This window comes from Diabrotica virgifera, chromosome 3 (assembly GCF_917563875.1).
Source record: "Diabrotica virgifera virgifera chromosome 3, PGI_DIABVI_V3a".
NCBI classification, from domain to species: Eukaryota; Metazoa; Arthropoda; class Insecta; order Coleoptera; family Chrysomelidae; genus Diabrotica; species Diabrotica virgifera.
Window position 1 is genome coordinate 35312327 of NC_065445.1, and position 26613 is coordinate 35338939.

The 26613-nt window shown below is 31.6% G+C and overlaps 1 protein-coding gene across 8 annotated transcripts in view; it reads right to left on the bottom strand.

The window, feature by feature from the left end:
- Positions 1-11566: 11566 nt before the first annotated feature.
- LOC114345068 (zinc finger protein 271-like) overlaps positions 11567-26613 on the bottom strand; it is a 58832-nt gene continuing 43785 nt past the window's right edge. For 5 of the 8 annotated variants that reach the window (XM_050646413.1, XM_050646416.1, XM_050646412.1 and 2 more), the window contains exon 7: positions 11567-14282. In XM_050646413.1, the coding sequence (XP_050502370.1) occupies positions 12976-14282 (1307 nt within the window). In that variant the 3' untranslated portion in view covers positions 11567-12975. Of the gene's footprint in view, positions 14715-26613 lie in introns of all 8 variants that reach the window. The other 3 variants (XM_028295939.2, XM_028295934.2, XM_050646418.1) reach the window with 2 other exon arrangements.

Consider the following 26613-nt stretch of genomic DNA (forward strand, 5'->3'; position numbering starts at 1 on the left):
TAATTTATAACCTATTAAACACTGTGTTGAATCCACTTTAATCATTAGAGAGTTATTGCCACCGGCAAATAAAGGATCCTTTATTACAGGATACTTTAATAAAGGACAAATACAGGATGGGTCTAAAAGAGTGGTATTGCAAACGCAGTTAAAGAATCTTTTATTTTGACAAATGACATGAAATATTTTTGTAAATATAAAAATAACCTATAAAATTCCATTTGTCGATATAAATTAAAATAAGATAATTGAAGAGTAAAACGTTAAATTTAATTATTTTGTCATTTAAAGATGTTTAGAGAACAACATAATATATCCCATAATACTCATCGTTCAATAATATGGAAGTGCAATAAATTGGAAATACTATTTTAGGAGTTTTTAAATACTTTTGCATTATGGGTATATGTAATGGGGAATTTCTGGAGAATATATTATTAGGGAATAGTGGATATCCATTCCTCAACTAAAACTACCGAATGACACCATTCCAGAATTTTCAGACAGAAGTTGTGTTTTTATAATCCATCACAAATCCCTTCAAGAATTGTTATTGAAAGAACATTTGGTATTGTGAAGAGATTTCCCATTTTACCATATGTAATGAGATGCAAGTTACCTTTTATTCAAAGAATAATATCAGCTTGTTCAGTTTTACATATTGCAGTAGTACATAATAGAGAAAACGTTGAAATACTGGCAAATGAGTGTGCTGTTGATATTAGTATAGAAGCTGTGGCAGTACATTTTCAACCAGGAGCTAATCTAATGCGACTAAATTGTGTGTGTGTTTGTTTAAAATTATTGTTCGACATTTAAAGCTAGCGCTTAAACTAATTTTATTTTTATTGGACTGCAGTTTGTTAATAAATTTATAAATAAATATAAATATTATATTGGTGACTGATTTTAAGTATTTTATGATCATTAGCAGGTTTTAAATAATAAATTTATAAATATATACATACATGCTATTGGCGTTTGATCTTTTATCCATTATGGCCCTCTGTTTCTTTCTTTTCACCTCTGGATAACTAGTTATCAGGAAGTTTATCTGACAGATTAGATACTAATAGATATCTGACAGAGAAAAACTTCCCGTTAACTAGTTATCCGGAGCTGAAAAGACAGATACTAAGGATACTGTTATATAAACTTCCCAATAATTAGTTATCTGAAAATGAAAAGACCTCTAATCTGTCAGATAAACTTCCCGATATACAAAAAGATAATAGAAGAATTAAGCTTTATGCTGGTTTTTATTAATTTTTTTGGCAATGTTTAAATAAACAAATACTGATGGCATGAAATGGATCACGAACAAGGAGGAATGAAGAAGGAATTGGAGATTGTGTTTACCATTAAACGCATAAAACTGCAGTATCTGGGACACATATGATAAATCAGCACCGTTACTCCCTGCTGCAGTACATATTGCAAGGTACAGTCAAAGGTAAGCGAAGACCTGGTAGAGGGAGAATATCAATGGAACTGTTTCGAATCGCAGCTAGCAAGGTTACGATTGCTATATGATTTCCAACATTCGAAACGGATAAGAACCAAAAGAAGAAGATGGCATGAAAATGAAAGTGTATTAATACTTTTGATTAAAAACTTTATAGATTCTAATCTATAAAAGATTAAATTTTCAAAAATAAATACTTGAACCTTTGTTTTATTTTGTTAACCTGTTGTTATATATCTGTTGAATAGAACTCTGTTTTGAATCTAGAATTTTAACAAATCCTAACTTTCATTAAAATGTATTGATCTTATATCTTCAATCTCTTATATCTTCAATAAATATTTATTTCTATAGAAAAATGTAAAATATATTGAGTTTAATAAATGAGTTACTGATATTTTAAGTCTTATCATTGTAATTAGTAACAATTTGAAATTATTTACGTAATATTCCTTTTTACAACTTCTTGTAATAACTCAAGCTTCAATAAAATGTTCTTTTCTATATTCGTTTGGGTCAAAACATCAATAATCTATATCTCAGAATATTACTTAGAGTTGTTTTTAATAAATAAAACCCAACATACAACTTTAATGATGAAAGTTTAATCAAATATCAATCCCACAATACATAAATTATCAATCCAAAGAAGCGACAAGATAAATTCAAAATACAAGTGAAGTTAGACCTTTCTTCACATTTTTGACACGTTATGTCAAAATAAAGGAACTTTTATTAAAATAAAGGTGTCCTCTAATTTTCCTTAAATACAGGCGGCCTGTATTTTATTAAAAGACAAAAATAAAAGACGCAATACTGCGCATGCTTATATGTCAGAATAAAGGATCTTTTATTACAGGTCGACTTAAAAGACGTTGGCAATAACTCTCTATTGATTAGGTAATGTTTTAATGTTTACTTAGGAATATTTATGTCAGGGAACAATAAATAATGACAATAATAATAATATTTGAACAAAAGATATTTAATAACAACAAAAAATGGCGGCAGCACAGTTTAATAAATCCCTAGATTTCAAAAAAAAATCCCTCCAGAGCTCCAAAAGCTTCAAAAAATCCCTAGATTCGGGGAAAATCCCTAGACATGGTAGCCCCGAATTCAACACTACTCGACTGCTCCACTGCTGCCTATTTTAACATTTTTAACTTTTAAAAGGTCTAAAAATTTTATTTGAAAAGTTTAATCCCATGTAACGAAACTTAACCTAAAGATATCTAACGTAAAACTGCTATCAAACTAAACAAACCAGTAATTTTTTGTTAAAAGTAAAAGTGGTTAAGAATAAAATGTTAAAATATTTAATAATTAAAAATCTGTTAATTTTTTTCATAAGATATATTTTATAACTATGGCAACGTTACAGGTCTCCATACGTCAAACCCAGCTGTTCTTCTTTTTTCAGCAAACGGTTGTCAGTTAATGACGGATAATGGCGGTCGCTTTCAAAAATAAGACATGTTTTAAATGAAAATCATGATACTAGAAATAACTTTATTTATAGTATCATGATGAAAATTACAATAAAAATAAAGTTTGCCCACAATAAAAATCCAAATCCATTGAACAATCATCCGTAAGTGAAATGAAGCAGAATTCATTGATATGACCACAAAATCTGTAGTGACTAATCGCAAAATTATATTCCGACAGAGGGCGCTCAAAATCTCAAACATGGACGATAACTAAAGGAAAACAATGAATTTGTCATTTGATTTCGAAGTCGTTAAACGTTGAATATAAATTATTGACACGGGTTTTTTGCCAAAGTAAGCACTAGTTTTTACCACTAAGACATCTTATGGGTTAAAGAAGACTCAAATTATGTTTCATCTTTATGCATTCATTAACATTTGATGCCTTTTGTTTTTTAACCAAGAGGAGTGATTTAAATTTACCGCGGCGTAATGCTTGTTTCTAATTGGTCCAACCGCAGACAAGTTTACTCCACTCAGGGCCCCCGTAACCGTGCGTGCAACGCGTGCGGCGCAAGCGGGCGTAACCCCAAAGGGGCGCCAAACCGAACGTTTGGTAAATAAGAAATACCTATCTAGTTTAAATGAGATATTCATTTTTTATATACAATTTTAATTATTTCACGAACAGCTAGAGAAATCTCAAAAATCAAATATTGTGTTATTACTAAAAAATAATTATTCCCGTCCTGAAATGTTGAACTTACTCCGTCAAAAATATAAATATTACATTTTGTTGTTCCTTACTAATTTTTTTCTTTGAAGTAGATTGAATTAGGCTTGGCGTACCATCAAATCTATTTTATGTTGTAAACTAAAGCGACACTCAAATAAACATCAAATCACACTCCTTGACGAGTAGAAACATAAATTGACACCCATAAACGCAACTTGGCAGTTTTGCTCCAACAAAAACGACAACTTGCTCGATCAAGCAGTTTTACTCGTATAAAGTGAATATTTTACTCGAATTTATAATAATTATCCTTAAGTAAACAAATACTCTATGAATTGTGATTATGTATTTGACTTGAGTATCTTTTCCCTTCTCGTCTATGCGTTTATTAGGCACAAACAATATTTACTATTACTGGTGAACGGTTGGTTTCCTGCAGTGAAAGGTTTAAAATTTTATTTTATATTACATGACTTGTCTTATGTATTCATCCAAAGTATATTAACATTATAGAAATTTAAAGTTAATTTATAATATATAGTAACTTTAGATTATGGTGCGAGGCAAATGGTGCGAGGCGAATGGTGCGAGGCGAATGGTGCGAGGCGAATGGTGCGAGGCAAATGGTGTGAGGCAAATGGTGCGAGGCAAATGGTGCGAGACAAATTTACAGTTTTAGAAGGGTCCATTTGAAACAATTTAATGCTCTAAAGTTCACTAGCCATTCATCTATCCATTCACAATGAGTATAAAATTATAAAAATGAGTACTTTCAGAGTACAGGTTTGAAAAGAGTACAGTTAACGAAAAAAGTACAAAACTCAGTAAATGAGTACAGTTGTTGTTATTTTAAGTGGTGTGGAAGTTAAATTAATTTTGAAAATGGTAAGTATCATAATCATTGCATAGAATAGTAATAATTCATTTTAAATAGTTATAATCGGGTTTCCTCTAATAAAATCCACAATTTACAATTTCTTCTTCTTCTTCTTCTACAGTGCCTTATCCGGTCCGGATGTTGGCGATCATCAAGGCTATCATAGTTTTGTTGACTGCTCTGCGAACAGCTCCGCGGAGCTTATCCCAAACCATTGTCGGAGGTTTCTCAACCACGAGATACGACGGCGTCCCGGTCCTCTCCTGCCAAATACTTTGCCCTGCATGACGAGTTGAAGAACTCGATATTTTTCTTCGTTCCGCATCACGTGGCCAAGGTACTCAAGCTTACGTTGTTTTACTAAATTAAGCACTTCTTTTTCTTTTGTCATGCGCTGTAGGACCTCAATGTTGGTGACATGGTCCACATAAGTGACATTTTTACAATTTATTTTGAAAAAAAAAAGAAAATAATTAAGACATTGTGTCTGCGTAACTTGGAACTATATATGTGAAACTTTTTTATTATTAATTTTACGGAACAAAATTATTCTTCATAAAATGCTTTGTATATAGTCTAAAAACTAAAATGGAACCAAATATAAAATTGTGTCAATCTTATGAGTATCAAAAATATGAATTTCGATCAAGAGTACCTTATATCTCACAATATCGAAAAAATTATTATGAAAAGTTGTTTGGGATTAATTAAAAACTATGTTTTAATATGCAAATACATCCTTTTAATTGAATTTTTTTTGTCAAATTACAGATACCCAACGCCCTTTTCATTTAGTACGAATAATGCGGTAACTCTTTTATTGTTATTGGTTAATTAATTAATAATAATGAGAGAGTTATCACATTATTTGTAATAACTGAACAGGGCTAATTATTAATAATAAAACACTTATCACATTATTTCTAATAAATGAAAAGGGCGTTGTTGAAAAGTACAATTAAAGTACGATAAAAAGTTTTTTCTAAAAAAATTTGCCTAGTCTAAAATATAAAATACAACCATCAAATCCCATCAAATTTTTTCAATTTTATATGAGATATATATAAAAAATATGAGTTTCGATCAAAAGTAAAGTACCTTTCTAGATCACAATATTTGAGGCCTTTAGAACACAAGGGGTATAAGTGATAAGATTTGAGAAAACAATGTTCAAAGTTCTAGACAAATTTAAAAAATCTAGGTATAGTGGGTTCACTAAACTCAGACACACCTGGCTAGTGATTTTATTAGGTAATTTTTTTGTTTATTGCTATGGCAAAATTACAAACTATTTAGTAATTATTAACTATTTAGTAATTATTTTTTTGCTAATTTTACCAAATTGGCAAAATTACTTACTAAAATCACTAGTCAGTTGTGTCTGAGTTTAGCGAACCGACTTAGTTTAGGAACTACTAAGCATGTTTTCAATGACATGTCATTTTTGATCGTTAGTTTATGTAGAAAGTTTGAATGCACCATGTTTTATAAGTGTTTGGGAGTCCATTTTTGTATTTACAATCCGATTTTCTAAAATTGTCACTTATACTCCTTGTGTTCTAAGGGCCTCATTTCAATTAGAAGGGTGTAACTGCATATTTAAACATAGTTTTTAATGCTGAACAACTTTTCATAATAACTTTTCAAAACTTTCTGAAAACTGAACCTACTTTGCTCTTGACCGAAATTCATATTTTTTGACATACCTCGTATAAGTCTCATAAAATTTGATATTTGGTGGTTGCATTCTGAGTTCTAGACAATGCAGAACTTTTTATGAAGAATAACTTTTTCTCGTAAAAATAGGTAATAATAAAATAGTTTTCCATATGTTTCCTAGTTATGTAGACACCGTGTATAAAATTTGTTTGAAAACTTTGAAATGACAAAATATTATTATTTATTTACTTAAATGTATATTTTTAATTTAATATGCGGGGTGCTTCACTAATGTTAAAAAATTTAACGGGAAAGGCGCAAAATGTCGGCTGCCAAAATTTTCAATGTGTTTTAAATGTATTCATTTTTTTCGAATCCTGAGAAAACTAATAAGTATTTTAAAAAAATTTAAACTCAGAATCAAAGATAAGGTTATTGCCGAGGGCCGACGGTCCCTTAAAATAAATAAAACTTTTCTTTTGAATTAAATATTTGACATTATTAAAGGGCGCTAAAATATGTCCCGCACGCGGGCGCCAATCAGCCTTGCGGGGGCCCTGACTCCACTGTTATTAAATTTTGACACTAATGACATTTATGAAATTTTGGCACTTCTGTCATTTTATAGGTTAATAAGTATATCGGCGATTTTTTGTGTTTCTGCATTATTCCTTTAATTTTTAGATTTTTAGGCCTGGTCTTTTCACCTCCGAATAACTATTTATTGGGAAGTTTATCCGGCAGATTACATATGTAAATCTGTCAAATAAACCTCCGAATAACTTTTATTCGGAGGTGAAAAGACCGGGCCTTAGTCTACTTTATATATAAACAGTTGTTTTTAGAACTCTTTAGCGATGTGTTATAGTATTTTTACTACAAAAGCGATATTACGTAGGTCAAAATGTTTGACGTAAGAGAACTGTCAAAACATTAGAATGTGACTTTTCATTATTGCCATGTTTATATTAACATGGCAATAATGAAAAGTCACAATCAAAAGTCAAAGACTTCTCGTTGGAACTTTACCGCGCTGAGTAGATGGGACGTGAATTGTAAATTGTAGAATTCCCTCATCTTCCTTAGTCTCAGCATCCGTATGGCTTGCATATTGTAGAAGCCTCGGAGGTGTAACCAGAGAAGGTTCCCATTGTTTTCAGTCTGGTGGGGTGTAGAATAACATTATGTTGTTTTATATGCCATTGGATTGAAAACTTAGTCTTTTGCTAGCAGTTGCCACTAGGGCATCTATGCCATTTTGTTCGTTGCAATCCGTGACTGCACGCCGGTGTTTGTTTTGGTTGGATCAGAGAGAGCAGCATATGTGCCTCCTGATGAGAGACTAATAAGTTTCGAAACCGGTAGATAAACCATTTCTCATAAAAGTTATGAATTTTTAAAAATAAAAGGGGCAGATTCGTGAATTGCAAAGTTAAATCGCAAAAATTAAGTGAAAAAATTTAACATTTATCTATTTGATCACGTCCATGTTAAACTATAGAGTCCAAAAAAAGTGTTATGGGGAGTTTTAGATCTAGACGTGTTATAGAAAAAAAAAATGGTGAAACTTTTAATTTTAAGAAAAACGTTGCCATTTTAATTGCCTATCTGTCTAATTTGTAAAATTCATATTACAGTTTTCAAAAAGCGTATACGGGGTGAAATTTTTTCTAAGACCCAAACGAACTAATTTTTTAAAGCCGGACCTGATTTTTTCTAGTTTGAATAAATCAGTTGATTGGGTGGTAACATAAATTAAATATTTGTTTAAAAAAAATTAATTTTTGTATTAAAAGGTATTTTTTTTAATCTATGGTTCACTTTAACAAACTTTTAATTCATAGTCAAATTTGATTTTTTTATAAAAAAATAAGCAATCGTGTGGGGAAAAAAATAAATAGGCCATTTTAATTGCCTATTTGTCTAATTTGTAAAATTTATATTAGAGTTTTCAAAAAGCGTATACAGGGTGAAAATGTTTCCAAAAACAAATCGAACTAATTTTTTAAAGCCGGACCTGATTTTTTTTCTACTTTGAATAAATCAGTTGAATAGGTGGTAATAGTGTAACGATTGACCAAAATAAGAAACACATCGATCTGACCGTTCAAAAATTATGGCGAATACAAATTTCTGTCAAAATTCGAAACTCGCCCTGTATATTATTAAACAATGGGAGCAGACACTTTTTAATGGTCATTTGTTATTCCCCATAGGGGCCTCTATACGAGGTAGGAGTATGTACAGTTCCTCATGACTCACCCTGTATAATGCGTCACCCAGAAAAATACGACATACTTCACCTTATCATGCAAGGTAAAGTAATGGGAAAAAGAAGTGTGGGCTGCCGCACAACTTCTTGGCTTAAAAACCTACGCCAATGGTTTGGGAAAACTAGCACTGAACTATTTCGTGCGGCTGTAAATAAGACAATGATCGTTCATATGCTGGTCCACATGAGAACCAACGATCGACAAGCGGTCTCGGCACCTTAAGAAGAAAGTGTTTTCCCAGTGTGCGTTCTTAAGTGTGATTTCAAATGACAAGCTTCACTAAACCTCTTAAAACAAATTTCACACTTGTATGGTTTTTCTCCAGTGTGAATTCTCAAATGTCTTTTCAAAGTACTTACCCGTTTCACTAAATTGCTTGAAACAAATTTCACACTTGTATGGTTTTTCTCCAGTGTGCACTCTCAAATGCATTTTCAATTTACTTGTGTCAATAAACTGTTTAAAACAAATTTCAAACATTCTGATGCACTAAACTGCTTAAAACAAATCTCACACTTGTAAGGTTTTTCTCCAGTGTGCACTCTCAAATGTTTTTTCAAACTACTGGCTGCACTAAACTGCTTAAAACAAATTTCACACGAATGTCCAGTTGCACCAACAAATAAACGATTGATTTTTTTATTTGGGTTGCCCGTTTATTTTAAAATATAATAATTGTCAAAAAACTGTCAATTAAAAACAGAAATTTTAACGATTCTCCCGAAAAATATTAAATTTTTTACCATCAAATATAATAACAGAACACTTTTCTTTTCTTTCGAAAAAGGTTAAAATTTAATATTTTTTTGGGAGAATCGTTAAAATTTCTGTTTTTAATTTGACAGTTTTTTGACAATTATATTTTAAAATAAACGGGAAATGCAAATCAATCGTTTATTTGTTGGTGCAACTGGACATTATAATAGTTATTTATGATATATGTTAAAAGTACACGTTTAATTGCAGAATGAGCGAAGCGAATTCTACAATTCACATGAATGCCTTAAAAATGCACTTTAACACGTATAACATACAATATTTTTTCTACAAACGTCTTATATATCAACAATTATAATTCATTCTCAATTACAGGACAATATCTACAAAAACTTTTACTTGAACTTGACTGACATTCCATTTTTATATTTTTCTTGACATCACATCAAAACTGCCTATACTGTCAATACGTAAATCATAACAACTATTGAATAACATCTTTTATTGTTGTATATTCTAACAAATTTTAATAGTTTTTTTTCTACAAACGTGTTAAAAATGCAATAATACAGTTTAAATTAAATTTAAAAAAACATTTTAAAGCACCTTTTTCAAATTGCGCAAGTTGTACTATTAATATTATTGTTAATAAATTAAATATAAATATTTTGACGTTTCACAATTTGACAATTCACTTTTAACAGCAGTGCCTTAAAATTTTTAACTTAAAGTAGCATTTTAACGCTCCTATGGAGTGCTAAAAATTGGATTTTTAACACGATTGTAGAAAAAGTTATTTATGATATAAGTGTTAAAGTACAATTTTAAGGCACGCATGTGAAAGTTTGCAGAATGAGCGAAGCGAATTCTTCAATTCACATGAGTGCCTTAAAAATGTACTTTTTAACACGTATATTATACAATATTTTTCTACAAACGTTATAAATTTATAAAATACAATATTTTTGTTAATTGCTGAAACCATTAAACCTATTACCCGTAAAAGGTAGAAATGGTTGTCTACACTCGAGGGGAATGTCTAAAGATTCTTAGCGAAAATATTATACCGTTACATAAACTTGTTTTTTCTACAAACGTGTTAAAAATCCAATAATACAGTTTAAATTAAATTTTAAAAAACCTTTTAAACCACCTTTTTCAAATTGCGCAAGTTGTACTATTTATATTAATGTTAATAAATGAAATATAAATATTTTTTCCACCTACCTCTACCGAAAGTATACTTTTCCGGACCTGATTGTAGGGAGCAAAGTTGTACTTTTCCTCCCTAGGGAGGAAAATATTTTTCCTCCCTAGGGAGGAAAAGTAAAAGTGACGTCATGGTATTTCATTCATGAAATGTAACTTATTGACGCCCTGTACAATATCTATTTTCTATTACGTAAGTTTCTATACATTTTAACGTTTATTTATAAAACACTCTGTATTGTGCAGAATGGTAAAAAACAGTAAATTGTTATTTTGATTTAACAATGTTTACATTATTAATTTGACTTATATTTGACAGTTGACAGTTATATTGTACGTACTTGTTAGTTTTAGTTCTAATAAATTTTGTTGGTTAGTTACATAAATAAATTAAGTAAAAATGAAAAAATTACTTGTTATTTGAGGAAGGTGGAAAAACCATATGTATAACATGGGAGTAAAGTGCCTTTTCCTCCCTTGAATGATTACTGCCCTCCGCTACGCGTCGGGCAGTAAACTTCATTCTCGGGAGGAAAAGTAGCACTTTCCTCCCTTGTTATACAAATAGCTATGACGTTCCACAATTTGACAATTCACTTTTAACTGCAGTGCCTTAAAAATTTTAAAGCACTAGTGCTGTAAAGTAGCATTTTTAACGCTCCTAGGGAGTGCTAAACATTGCATTTTTAACACGGTTGTAAAAAAAGTTTTTTTAGTAGGTATGCGTTCTCAAATGTATTTTTAATTGGCTTTTTGTAGTAAACTGATTAAAACAAGTGTCACATTTGTGTGGTTTTTTCCAGTGTGCCGTCTCAAATGTATTTTCAAATTACTTGCTACACTGAATTTCATAGAACAAATTTTACAGGTGTAAGGCTGCTCTCCACTGTGTATCCTCAAATGTAGTTTCAATGTACCCGCTTGCCTAAACTGTTTCAAACAAATTTCACACTGGTATGGTGTTTCCCATGTGTGCGTTTTTTTCCATTTCGAAAAAGGTTGGGGTGTCAAAAAACAGCTAAGCTTGTTTTCCTATTTAAATATTTCGATCAAGTGACTGGACCCAAATATTCTAAGTTCGACTGGATCTGCACCAGACACTGTTGATTAATCAAAATCAGAAGTTTAGAATTAATTTTTGTTTTTTTTTTTGTAATGAAAACATATTTTTTCCTACTGTAATAAAATTATTTAAAGTTCTTTGTATTATTTATTACATTACATATTACATGAAAACACATAATACCGAATGTGCAAAATAAATATCAACATTATTTGGATATGCAGTAGAACCCCGATTATCCGTGCTCCACGGGATCGGACATGGCACAGATAATTGAAAAACACGGATAATCCGAACATATAAATTTATTATGTACTTGTCATAAAAACATAACAGAAAAAATTAATCTTATAGGTTCGAACAGTCAGTTTGGCCTGTGTTAAAAATAATAGAATTTTTTGTCCTCTGACATATTCTTCGTAAGTTCAAAATATCAACAAGGTCTGAAGGTTCTCGTTACTCAAAATAGTCTAGTATATAATATTGGCAGCTTCCTCATCCTCCTAATTAATTGCTGTTTAGATCGCTACCGTCACATCGTTTTTTTCGTCTCGACTTTCATTTTCAGATGAATCAGTTTAAAAGGTTCTTTGATTTTCAAGTGTTCGTGAAAATCAGCTTGCTTAGCAAACATTGGTCCATAGATTGTTACGCTCTCCGTTCTTTCCTGTAGAAACCACTTGGTTGTAAAGGGCTTTATCGACTTGTTGAAAAGTCGATCTTTACAATGATTTCCGTGCAGATATGTTTTTAAAACTGTCAAACTGAGATTAAAATGTTTGTAAACTCATAGAGATTTATTGAGATGCGGTATTGTTTGCCCGCCAACTTCATAGATTCGTGATAAAGATGCAACATGTTAACCCTTTTCACTTCTATTTAAAATCTAGTAGCTTTTGTTCAGTTGTTAAAATAACTCTTTGTGTCTTACTGTAGTTATTGCTATTTTGGAAGTCAGCAACAGGCAGATGACAAGCAGATGACATTATTTCCCTGAGCACTGTTGCTATCGATATTGCATTATGCGTCTCCCTCACGACGTATATAGTTTCCTTAGGGCCGGTTGTTCAAACGCTAATCAACAATGATTATTATTAAATATTTAATTACTGTCACCAACTGTCAATGTCAACTTTGTTTGGGTTGCTGAAAACATATTTGATTACAATTATGAGATTAGTTAATCAATTAACATAACAATTATTAACATAATCGATTAATAAATCTCATAATTATTGTAATTAATTATGTTTTCAGCAACCCAAACAAAGTTGACATTGACAGTTGGTGACAGTAATTAAATATTTGATAATGATCATTGTTGATTAGCGTACGAACAACCGGCCCTTAGAGTGATTTATGGTGAAGCTATTTCGATAAACCCTCACAAATTGAATTTGACTAATGGAAAATCACAGCACGGATAATACGCGTACGGATAATTGGGGTTCTATTGTACGTATATCTGATATTTTGATATTTATATAACTATCATATTTTCGAACAGTGTTTGTGAGAAAACAGCTTAAAACAAATTTCACATTTAAGGGGTATTTCTAGTGTGCATTCTCAAGTGTTTTTTCAAACTACTATTCTGATTAAACTGCTTAAAACAAATTTCACACGTATAAGGTTTTTCTCCAGTGTGCGTTCTTAAGTGTGGTTTCAAACTGCTTGCTCCACTAAACTGCTTAAAACAAATTTCACACTTATAAGGTTTTTCCCCAGTATGCGTTCTCAAGTGTGATTTCAATTGACCCGTTTGACTAAACTGCTTTAAACAAATTTCACACTTGTAAGGTTTTTCTCCAGTGTGTGTTCTTAAGTGTGGTTTTAAACTACTTGCTTCACTAAACTGCTTAAAACAAATTTCACACTTGTAGGATTTTTCCCCAGTATGTGTTCTCAAGTGTGATTTCAAATGACCCGCTTCACTAAACTGCTTTAAACAAATTTCACACTGGTGAGGTTTTTCTCCAGTGTGTGTTCTTAAGTGTGTTTTCAAATGACCCGCTTGACTAAACTGCTTTAAACAAATTTCACACTTATGAAGTTTTTGTCCAGTGTGCGTTCTTAAGTGGGTTTTCAAATGACCCGCTTCACTAAATTGCTTTAAACAAATTTCACACTTGTAAGGTTTTTCCCCAGTGTGCGTTCTTAAGTGTGCTTTCAATTGATACGTTTCAATAAACTGTTTAAAACAAATTTTACACTTATGAAGTTTTTCTCCAGTGTGCACTCTCAAATGTCTTTTCAAAGTAGTCGTTTCACTAAATTGCTTAAAACAAATTTCACACTTGTATGGTTGTTCCCCAGTATGCACTTTCAAATGCCTTTTCAATTTACTTGTGTCAATAAACTGTTTAAAACAAATATCACACTCGTGTCGTTTTTCTCCAGTGTGCCTTTTTAAGTGTATTTTCAAATATTCTGATGCACTAAACTGTTTAAAACAAATTTCACACTTGTATGGTTTTTCTCCAGTGTGCACTCTCAAATGCTTTTTCAAATTACATACTTGAGTAAACCGTTTAAAACAAATTTCACACTTGTGAAGTTTGTCTCCAGTATGCGTTGTGAAATGTATTTTCAAACTATTTGGTGCACTAAACTGCTTTAAACAAATTTCACACTTATATGGTTTTTCCCCAGTGTGCACTCTCAAATGCATTTTCAAACTACCTGCTTCATTAAACTGCTTTAAACAAATTTCACACTTGAGAGGTTTTTCTCCAGTGTGTCTTCTCAAATGCCTTTTCAAACTATTCGCTATACTAAACCGTTTTAACCAAATTTCACACTTGTATGGTTTTTCCCCAGTGTGCACTCTCAAATGTATTTTCAAACTACCTGCTTCATTAAACTGCTTAAAACAAATTTCACACTTATAAGGTTTTTCTCCAGCGTGTATTTTTAAATGTCTTTTCAAGTTACCCTTAGTAAAAAACTGTTTTAAACAAGTTTCACATTTATAAGGCGTTTTTCTACTGTGGGTTCTTAAGTGTGTTTTCAAAATACTTTTCTGATTAAACTGTTTAAAACAAATTTCACACTTGTGAGGTATTTCTCCAGTGTGCGCTCTCAAATGTGTTTTCAAACTACTGGCTGCACTAAACTGGTTTAAACAAATTTCGCAATTGTAAGGTCTTTGTCCAGTCACGACTTCCATATTTTTATTTAATGTTTTTCCTTCAGCATGTCGACCCATATAATTTCCTTCGGAAGATGAATGTTCAACTAGTGTCTCCAACATTTCCATTTTGTTTTCCTCATGGAGATAACCTGAAATATACACCAACTATATATATAAATATGTAAGAATATGAGAAATTGAATGTAAAAACAAATATATGTAATAATCAAATTAACCCTTAGTCTCCCATCACTTTTAGATTTTTTTTGGCAGTTACTTTCCAACGGTACTTTTAAGTCCAAAAATGAAAATAATCGGTTTCGTTTTAATTCAATTCGAGTTTCTTGCCGTCCTCTGACACCGTGTTTCGGGGGCTACCCTTTTTCAAAGAGGCTTCGCAAGAAGATGATTGCAAGAGACTGGAATTGAATCAAAACGAAACCGATTATTTTCATTTTTGTTTTATATCATACTCTGTATTTATTAGAGTACAAAATGACAGCGTTCCATATTGGTAATCTGCGATGCATTGTTGAAATATTTTCCTAGCGTCGCCTGTTTGGTACTGAGTACCTATGTTAACAGATTACTTGATTCGTTGTCGACATTCATTTCACTCAACGATCCTTTAGAGTAGGTACCTATAAATCTTATTGTGTTCTTCTTCTTCAGTCTTAAGTAATCTAACTTTGGACATAGGTCTCCCCCAATTCAATCCAGTGTTTTCTATTTTGCGCCACTTGTTTCTAGTTGTGTCCTAGAATCTTCTTAATGTCATCAGCCCATCTCATTTGTGACATTCCTCTGCTTCTCCTTCCTAATAACGGTTTCCATTGTTCTATTTCGTGATTCCATCTTTTATCCTTCAGTCGAGCATTGTGTTCTGAGAAGCTCCGTTTTAATTTGGCAGCATGTTCTCCTGCGTCTTTAACTTTGGTTTTGCTTATAATCCATTTATTTGTTTTTTTTGTCTATAAGTCTCACTCCGAGCATTGATCTTTCCATCGCTCATTATACCTTTCTATTTTATCCATATTGACCTTGGTGAGTGTCCACGCGTCTGTGAACCATACGTGAATATAGTAACCCGATCAAAGAACATTCTGACCCCAAAAAAAATAAAGGAAGGATGAAAATTTGGGAAAAGGTAGTTGAAATTGTCTATTATTATATAAGAAAAAATTTACAATTCTATATCCCCTCCATTTTACAAAAATGGAGGGGAATACCCCCCTCTCGAAGATGAAAAAAATACATTCAAAATAAGACCGGAATTGGATAAAATGACTAATTATAAACAACTTTTCTTCTATAACGTTTTTTCAATAAGTCAATACTTTTCGAGTTATTTGCGAGTGAATATGTTCATGTTTAACAAAATAAAACATGTTTTTGGACGGTTTTTCGGAGATAACTCAAAAAGTAAGTATTTTAGCGAAAAAATATTCTTAGCAAAAATATAGCCCATAAAAATTGAAAAAAATGGTGTATACATATGAGGTCTGTAGATCCAGTAGAAGCAGAGTTGCTGCTAATGAAAAGTAGGTTCTCCTTCGTCAAATTCCAAATCAAATATTTCAATGTGAAATAACCCAAAAATGGAGCACATTTAGGGGAAAATTCATTTTAACTTTTTTAAAGTGTTTAAAAAAGGCTTATTTTTGTTTTTAAAAAAAAACTTGTAATATTAAAAGTAAGTGAATTACGCTCAAAATATTGTTGGTCAATTTTATTTTTTGGTAAAAAAATCGCGAAAATCACCCCCTATTTAACATCACATATAAATTTTAACATTACGACTTCACAAGTTACTTTGTCTATGTATTATTTATATGATCTGTAAGTTTCATCGGTTCAAAGTGCTTCGTTTTGAAAAAGCTGTAGTTAAAATGGCTTGAACGAGTAACTAATCACGAGTTTAGGCAAATTTTGAACAGCCATAGCATAACCAATTTTTATCTAACAAGAAAACAAAAAGTCAAAAATATTCAGAAAAGCAAAACGTACATTTTATTACTCTTTGAGATTTTTGGTATTCCTAATTGTTTTTAAGTTAATTCCATAAACAATTACGATTTTTATCAAAATTTAAAAAAAATGTTTTATTTTAAACCCAATTTTTTTCAAAACTGAGCACTTTGAACCAATAAAACTTATAGATAATATAAATAATACATAAGTAAAGTAACTTGTACAGCAGTAACGATTAATTTTATTTGAGAAGTTAATTAAGGGGTGATTTTCGCCATTTTTTTACCAAAAAATAAAAGGGACCAACAATATTTTGAGCATAGCTCACTTACTTTTAATGTTAGAAGTTGTTTTAAAAAACAAAAATAAACCTTTTTTAAACACTTTAAAAAAGTTGTAATTAATTTTCCCCGAAAAGTGCTCCGTTTTTTGGATATTTTACATTGAAATATTCGATTTGGAATTTGACGAAGAAGAACCTACATTTCATTAGCTGCAACTCAGCTTCTACTGGGTCTGCAGACCTCACGTATACACCATTTTTTCAAATTTTTTATAAGCTGTATTTTTACTAAGACTATTTTTTTCTCTAAAATACTTACTTTTTGAGTTATCTCCGAAAAACCGTCCAAAAACATTTTTTTTTGGTTAAAAATGAACACACTCACTCGCAAATAACTCGAAAAGTATCGACTTAGTAAAAAAACTCTATAGAACAAAAGTTACTTAGAATTAGTAATTTTATCCAATTCCGGACTTATTTTGAACGTATATTTTTTCACCCCCGAGAAAAAATTTTTCACCCCGTATTTTCCAATTTTTGTAAAATGGAGGGGATGTAGAATTGTAAAATTTTTCTTATATTATAATAGACAATTTCAACTACCTATTGCCAAATTTTCATCCTTCCTTTATTTTTTTGGAGGTTTTCGTAAAATTTTGCGTTTCCTGATCGGGCTATAGGGAGGATACACTGATCGTAAACCCTGATTTTTAAATAAATATTGTTCTATTTTAGTGTTTTTCAAGATCCAACACTCAGGTTTTTCAAGACCCAGGTAGATGTATTCGCTTACTGATTATTCTTAAAAAAATCTACTTCAACACTTCGAATATAAGGGTACCCGAATTTGGTGGTACAGTGGAACCCCGTTAACTCGGATTAATTGGGACCGCGGCCGATCCGGGTTATCGAAAATCCGGGTTAGCCGGAGAAAATGGTAAAAATTAATAAAATATGGTATGCTTACAGATAAACTCCGTTATAATTGTCACACACACTGGTAAACCACGTTCGCATTCCACACAAAACCACACATACAAAGCGTCGTCAAAAGTCTCATTCTTAGCTTTATTAGCTTTGCATCGATTAAACTGTCTTTTGTTATCATTTTGAAAAAAAAAATTCTTCGATTTTAGTTCTATTTTTCTTCCAATCCGATACTGTAGATGTACCGACACCATAATATAATGCTGCAAGATTCACCTTTATCAATTCTACTTAATGCTTCTAGTTTCTTTTCCATTGTCACTACAACATTTTTACGTTTTGTTGCCCTTATAGACAAAAGACACGCAAACACAAAATCTGAATAAATTTACGAATGATTACAAAACGGAAGCGAACAATAATACGACTTTACTACACACAATACCGTCTCTGATGTTATGTTATTTAATAAAAGTGATGACTAAGACCATTGTTAAAAAAAGAATTTTAATAGTCTTTTCTAAACAATGCTAACACAGACAGTTTCAAAAAAATAAAGGATAATACAGGTGCATGTTGTTTTCGACAATGAATGTGGTGTACCATGAGTCATTTTTACTATGTATATGTAGTTCAATCCGGTTCCATTATCTCTCAAATATTATATTACATAGAGTTGGTACAAAACCTCGTGAACCTTGAAAATGCGTATGTATAACCGAAATAAAATGAAGCCAAAAACATACGACTATTTTATTTGCTGCGAATTGCGCGACAGGGTCCCATCTGCACCCTGATATTTTCAGTAATGTCGGATTCATCAATCGTTTCGTTCGTATATTGACGTCACCAAATGAATGAATTAGGTTCACGAGATTCTGTAACAGCAATACATTTTTATTGTTGAAATGTTTGTCTGATAAAAATCGGTCCGGGTTAGCCGGAGTTCCGGGTTATCGGGGGCCGACTTATCGGGGTTCCACTGTACTTACCTACTTAAAAGTACCGGCGAGAGACTAAAGGTTAAAGCATAATAAAATTTAAGGCAGCTGAAGTGTTTCTGATAGGCAAATTATGCAAAAAATAAAAAATTGCGATGGACAGGTCACCTTAAAGGCGGATATACATATGCGCTCTGCTCGGTGTGCGAGCCGCTCGCGCGCAGCGTATTCGTCAGATTAGTACGTGTTTTCAAGTGACGCACAAACGGCACGCACATGGCGCACCCCGATCTAAATTCTGCCGGTTTTTCAACAAACGCTTTGATGGTTCGCAATACGTATTTGGACGGGTATGCGAGTGGTTTGTTGGTTTTGGCGGGCATGAGTTGAATATTTGTTAGTAATGGAATGGTCGGAACTGTCGGAAGGAAATATCTAACTTATTGATGTTTACCGTGGAAAATCATTATTGTGGAATCCTCAATAAAGAACCATTTAATTTAAAGAAACAACTTAAATCCGATCTGAACGGAAATAGAAGCTGAAATAAAAAAATGTACATGCGGACCTTTTTAAAAAATGTTAGTTCATTGTACTAAAAATAACATGTATTAAAAATAAGATTTACTATTTTATTTGGGCATAAGCCACAATTCGAGTTTGAAATCAAGTTTACTTGACCTTTCGACTTTCACTTCGGAAATAGTTATCAATATCAAAAAAACATTCATAAGCAGATATATATTATGTGTCACCGGAAAGCGAAATAGGTAACGCACGACTTGGAGAACCTATAGTTTTCTAACTTCGTGTCTGGTGAAGCAACGCAATTGAAACAAGCGGATATATTATAATTGTGTCACCGGAAAGCGAAAAAGGTAAGGCACAACTTGGAAGAGTCACAACTAGAACGAGAACGCTTAGTGGAATTAGTGGGGACGTCGCCGTCGGCCAGTGGGAAGGTCAAGGAAGAGGTGGAGAGAAGCAAACATGCACAGAGATACTTGGAGGAGGATATTTGTGTCCATTGCGCATATACAAATAGAGATGCATTGTGGGTATGCATGCAATAAGATAAAATTAAATTTCATATCTATCTAGCACAAAGTAGAAGATAGGTACATTACATAACTATCATGAAAGAAGCTAGAAAGTTTTCAAATTCGTTTGGGGCTATTAAGAGGAAACAGTAGCGATCAACAGGTAGCGAAAACGCGTTCCAAGATTGCGGCCGTAATTTTGAATATTTTTTCGAGATATTTGGCACACGTATTCGTAATATAATAAAGAATAGCGGTACAGAGCCCAATTTGAAAAATATATTAATATGTGGAAATTACTCTGTAATTAAATACAATATTAAAAAAAAACGTGCCTGTACCGCCATTAAGAAGAACAAAAAAATACACTTTCTTCAAATAAACTTTTTTATCCGATGCCTAGATTTTGTGTCATTTTGGAACTACTAAAATTTTTTATTTCATTAGCAGTTCCAAAATGACACAAAATCTAGGCATCGGATAAAAAAGTTTATTTGAAGAAAGTGTATTTTTTTGTTCTTCTTAATGGCGGTACAGGCTCGTTTTTTTAATATTGTATTTAATTACAGAGTAATTTCCACATATTAATATGTTTTTCAAATTGGGCTCTGTACCGCCATTCTTTATTATATTACGACTGCGTGTGCCAAATATGTTGAAAAAATATTCAAAATTACAGCCGCAATCTTGGAACGCGTTTTGGCTACCTGTTGATCGCTACTTTATCACCTTAATTGTATTTAAGTTTTTTCAAGGATTACAGCAGAGCTTTAAGGTATTTTCTATTCGAACAGGGCGAATACCAATCGATCCGACTGTTATGGACATCAAATCAATGTTTTATAGTTCGTTAGGGCATATTCTTCTTCTTTAGATGCAAATCCACTAATGGATGTTGGCGATCAAATTTTCCGTTAACTTTCTGTGTCTTGCAATGTGTATCAGATATGTATGTCGTTAATCACTGTCGATTGCCTTAAGGCTGTATGACACTATGCATTTTCTTGTATCATTTCTAATATCGTTTCTTGTATACATTTTCTTGTATCATTTCTTGTAGTCTGGGCTGATTATCGGAGAATAAGCCATTTTCGGGAAAAGTTATTTACGAATCTTATGATTGTATATATTAATAATATAGATATGCAAAGTCCGCAGATAGTGTGCTACTTTTTTTATAAACAAAATGGCGCCCGAAAATCGTGTTTTTTTCAATTTTTGCTCTATAACTCCAAAGATTTTAACTTTAGACCAAAAACACCCAAATAAAAATTCACCGCAATTAAATTCTGCATAGAGACTTGTTTTTTCAGATTTACTTCGACGAAAACTTTCCCCGGAAAAAGCGGGGTTTTCCAACAAAATCTTTAATTTTCAACTAAACTTTTAGATAAGTAGTTGTTAATCAATAATTAAATAACTTGGTAACGTAAAAGCCCTTTCCGTATATATTATAATTTTAGAAGCCGATGGAAATTGAATGAACAGTTTAGCAACAATTGAAATGTTAATTAAAAATTTACGGTCGCTATAATAACGACAATAATTATGATGCATAAGAATAACTATGATTTTTTCATAAAAAGACACTATAGTACCTATCTAATGTACTTTACAGAATTGAAATTGGACTATTTAAGCGGCCTCAGGAATATTTTAAAATTATAAACAATTTTTTGGCTTATAAACAAATAAAATATCTCGGGAAATATTAAACTAAATTAAATTGTGAAAACGGTATTCGAAAGACAGCGGCAGGACCCTTCTTCTAAAAGGTAAAACGTTTAATTATGACGAGCGGTTCCTGAAATACAACCGGTCAAAGTTGACCGAAATTTACGGCAAAGATATAAACAATAGGATCATAATTTTCAAACCATCACCTTTTTATTTTTGTCCTCTTTCTCCACACCAATTTTCATATCTTTAAAATCCTCACAACATATATTATTACAATAAAAACTATCGATAATACGTGTGAAAATTGCCAAAAATAGCAAAATTCCAATCAAAAATTAGGTTGTAGAAAATGTAACCCTCGAAGTTCAAAATCGGTATACGTTAAAAAAAATGCATTTTCTCGGCTTCCCATGGAGCAATTTCCTTCATTCTTTTTTTGTTCCCAAGTAACTCGAGTAGAGCCTTGTGAGTAAATGTCAAACTTGCTTTTGTTTTGTAGTTTTAATAGTCTAATATTTTAATTTGTTTAAATAAAAATTGTTTAAATAATTATACAGCTTTCAAATGAGAATATTTATGTTTTTAACTTTAAAAGGTACACTTGTAGTAAGTTTATCAAAAAAAGCCTACAACTGGAAAAAATATGTAATTTTCTGTTCGTATAAATAAATTAATCTATTATAACAAAACAAAAGCAAGTTTGACATTTAATAATGCACTAGTTCGATGGCTCTACTCGAGTTATTAGGGAACAAAAAAATAATGAAGGAAATTGCTCCATGGGAAGCCGAGAAAATGCATTTTGTTAACGTATACCGATTTTGATGGTTACATTTTCTCCAACCTAATTTTTGATTGGAATTTTGCTATTTTTGGCAATTTTCACACGTATTATAGATAGTTTTTATTATAATAATATATGTTATGAGGATTTTAAAGATATGAAAATTGGTGTGGAGAAAGAGGACAAAAATAAAAAGGTGATGGTTTGAAAATTATGATCCTATTATTTATATCTTTGCCGTAAATTCTGGTCAACTTTGCCCGGTTGTATCTCAGGAACCACTCGTTATAATTAAACGTTTTTTCTTTTAAAAGAAGCGTCCTGCCGCTGTCTTTCGAATACCGTTTTCACAATTTAATTTAGTTAATTATTTCCCGAGATATTCTATTTGTTTATAAACCAAAAAATTGTTTATAATTTTAAAATATTCCTGAGGCCGCTTAAATAGTCCAATTTCAATTCTATAAAGTACATTAGACAGGTATAGTGTCTTTTTATGAAAAAAGCATAGTTACTCTTATGCATCATAATTATTGTCGTTATTATAGCGACCGTAAATTTTTAATTAACATTTTAATTGTTGTTAAACTGTTCATTCAATTTCCATAGACTTCTGGAATTATAATATATACGGAAAGGGCTTTTACGTTACCAAGTTATTTAATTATTGATTAACAACTACTTATCTAAAAGTTTGGTTGAAAATTAAAGATTTTGTTGGAAAAACCCGCTTTTTCCGGGGAAAGTTTTCGTCGAAGTAAATCGGAAAAAACACGTCTCTATGCAGAATTTAATTGCGGTGAATGTTTATTTGAGTGTTTTTGGTCTAAAGTTAAAATCTTTGGAGTTATAGAGCAAAAATTGTATTTTGCTAATTAGCCCAGTGTATTGTACGTATGTACATTTGTGCCCGCTGTATGACACTATGCAAGTTCTTGTATCGAAAATTGTATGAAATTCGGCACGTGATTGGTCGAAATTTTGTTTGTCACCCTGTGTCACGTTATGGTAGTACTGCATCTACAGATACAGCTGATTTTAAAGATTTTATAAAATTTATAAACTTTTAATTAACATTTTAATGTTAACCAGAATTTTACGTTGACTGTTTGAGGTTGATTATTTGTGTTTTTATTTTGTTTTGATATTTGTGCTAAAATATTTGCATTAGAATTATCTTCAGTTTGATCCAAATTAGGAACTATTATATTTTCGTCTATTAAAAAATTATGCACCATGAATCCTAAATTTATAGTTTGAACTTTACTAGGAGCTAAATATATGGTTATTAGTAGAACAGTAGTCCATACCAAACGGTATTAAGTATCAATAAAAGATTTATAAATAATACCTACAAAAACACAAATAAATTCATCAATACATGATCCCATTTTCATTTCAGCCGCCATCCGTCATTATGAGTAAGTAATTATGACATTTTTTAGATGTTTTACCAGCAGGTTTTACGTTTTTGCTCTTTGCGCATTTCTTATACAATTAAGAATCTGCGTCTGACTCAAATTCTTGTATCGTTTCTTGTATCTGTGTATGACACTATGCATTTTTTTGACATATCAGAAAAGATATTAGAAATTATACAAGAAAATGTATAGTGTCATACAGCCTTTACGTTTCGGAGCAAGGACATTTTCTTGCGTCCGACCATACGTTCGTAGCACTTAGTAAACCTTAATCTCAGTTGAAGATCGAACTCTGAACAGGTCAGTGCCTTCCTGAATTTTACGAAAGCTTGTCGAGCTTGCTCAATGCGACATTTTACTTCCCTGTCTGATGCCCAGTCTTCAAAAAGCCACGTTCCTAGGTATTTCAATTTACTAACCCCTTCAGTGGACTTGGTATTCAGTGTTATGGTGGAGTTTTCAAGTTTATCCAAGTTTCTGGAGATCATCATGAGACTTATGTAAATACTATGTATATTGACATCAATAAACTGAATTGAAAACTGAATTGAATCATGAATTTGGTATCTTTGGTATTAATCTCTAATCCCATTCCATTTATGTTCGTTGTTCTCTGATCATTCGCTTTCTGTATTCTCCGATTATACTTACTCCAAGTTGTTGAAGTGACAAGTTATCCGCGAATTAACAGAGTTCTAATCACTTTAAATGATTTTGTTTTTTTTAATGCCTAACTTTTTATTATTATTTTAAATTCTATAAATTATTAAAGAATCAATCAAATTAGTAAATAAGTAAACAGTTTATATCTTCCACATTTACTTCATATTTAACGTAGCCTGTAACTTTTAAGGCGAATACTTCTTATTACTCCCAAGATAATAATGATAATGAAGAAACCTAAAAATGATGATGAATAAAATAGACTAAAATAAAATAATTTTCGTTTATTCGTCACAAAACAGTAGTTTTAGTTTTACAATAAGTACTTATTAGTCCAGAAAGCCACTGCGCATCCGCTAGGAAAAATATTCTAATTCGGATTTTTTGCACAATCTTACTCAAAAAGGACTCCTTTTAACAAATTTGCATGTTGCCAGGACCAAAAGGTGGTCAAAAAATTTTTAAACGTTTTTTTTTTGTTTTTTTCCTAAACTTATTTTTTTTGCATGGAAAAAAGTTTTGTTTAGGTTTTTTGGATCATTCCAAACAGAAAAGGTCTTTAGTGACTTTTCTCTAAAAATGATAGTTTTTGACATATAAGCGATTAAAAATTCAAAAATTGCGAAATCGGACATTTTTAACCCTGGAAAACTATGTCAAAAACTGAAAATTTTAATGTTGCCAATGTAGGTAGATATTCTTTAAACATCGATTGATGAAATCCCGAAGAGTTTTTTGCAATACAATATTCAAAACACCTTTGTTTTTTAATTGCTAATCAAGCGTGCGCGACACTATTTTCCACCGACAGTATGGTGCAAATGAAAGGAATAAATTCGTTATTTCGTAAACCGGCGACTTTAAGGAAAAATGCCAAAACAGGTCGATTTTTATTTTTAAGTTATGATATTGTGGCATATATGGTACACTAGTGACGTCATCCGTCTGGGCGTGATGACGTAATCGATGATTTTTTTAAATGAGAATAGGGGTCGTGTGGTAGCTCATCTGAAAGGCTCTTCAATTCTCTATTCAGTAATGTAAACATTTACATAATTATTTATACAGGGTGTCCTTCTACTTCTTTTTTTGTCAAATAATTTAATTTAATAAAAATTTTTTGGACACCCTGTATAAATAATTATGTAAATGTTTATATTACTGAATAGAGAATTGAAGAACCTTTCAAATGAGCTAGCACACGACCCCTATTCTCGTTTAAAAAAATCATCGATTACGTCATCACGTCCAGATGGATGACGTCACTAGTATACCATATATGCCATAATATCATAAATTAAAAATAAAAATCGACCTGTTTCGGGATTTTTCCTTAAAGTCGCCGGTTTACGAAATAACGAATTTTATTCCTTTCATTTGCACCATACTGTCGGTGGAAAATAGTGTCGCGCACGCTTGATTAGCAATTAAAAAACAAAGGAGTTTTGAATAGTGTATTGCAAAAAACTCTTCGGGATTTCATCAACCGACGTTTAAAGAATATGTACCTACCTTGGCAACATTAAAATTTTCCGGTTTTCACATAGTTTTCGAGGGTTAAAAATGGCTGATTTCGCAATTTTTCAATTTTTAATCGCTTATATGTCAAAAACTATCATTTTTAGAGAAAAGTCACTAAAGACCTTTTCTGTTTGGAATGATCCAGAAAACCTAAAAAAACTTTTTTCCATGCAAAAAAAATAACTTTAGGAAAAAAACAAAAAAAAAACGTTTAAAAAATTTTTGACCACCTTTTGGTCCTGGCAACATGCAAATTTGTTAAAAGGAGTCCTTTTTGAGTAAGATTGTGCAAAAAATCCGAATTAGAATATTTTTCCTAGCGGATGCGCAGTGGCTTTCTGGACTATATAAGATAATAATGAAAATGTAAATAATTAGTCGAGGAAATGAAGCTGGAAAAATGGCAAAACCTCGCAATTTTTTCGTCCAGCATCGATTTGTACAAAAATTTGGGATTAGGCTCATTACACCCTCTAGTTCATTTTCTATATTGAGCCGTTGTACGCTTTTGACTTTTTAAGGGTGAAAACCACCCCTAATTGTAAACAATTACAAAATAACATTTTAAACTTTAATATTGTCAACATTTGGTTCTTATTAGATATAATATAATGATTGTTTTGTGCTTTAAGATATACTATCATAATATTTCAACCCTTAAAACCACCCTTGTTGGAGCTATTTATGAAAAGTTTACTTATCCTAAAAGAATAATTTCGGCTTGCCCCAATTTACATAAAAATTTGGGGTTAGGATCATCTTACCCTGTACTTCATATTCTATATCATGCTCAAGGGCGTTGATTATTTTTAGGGGT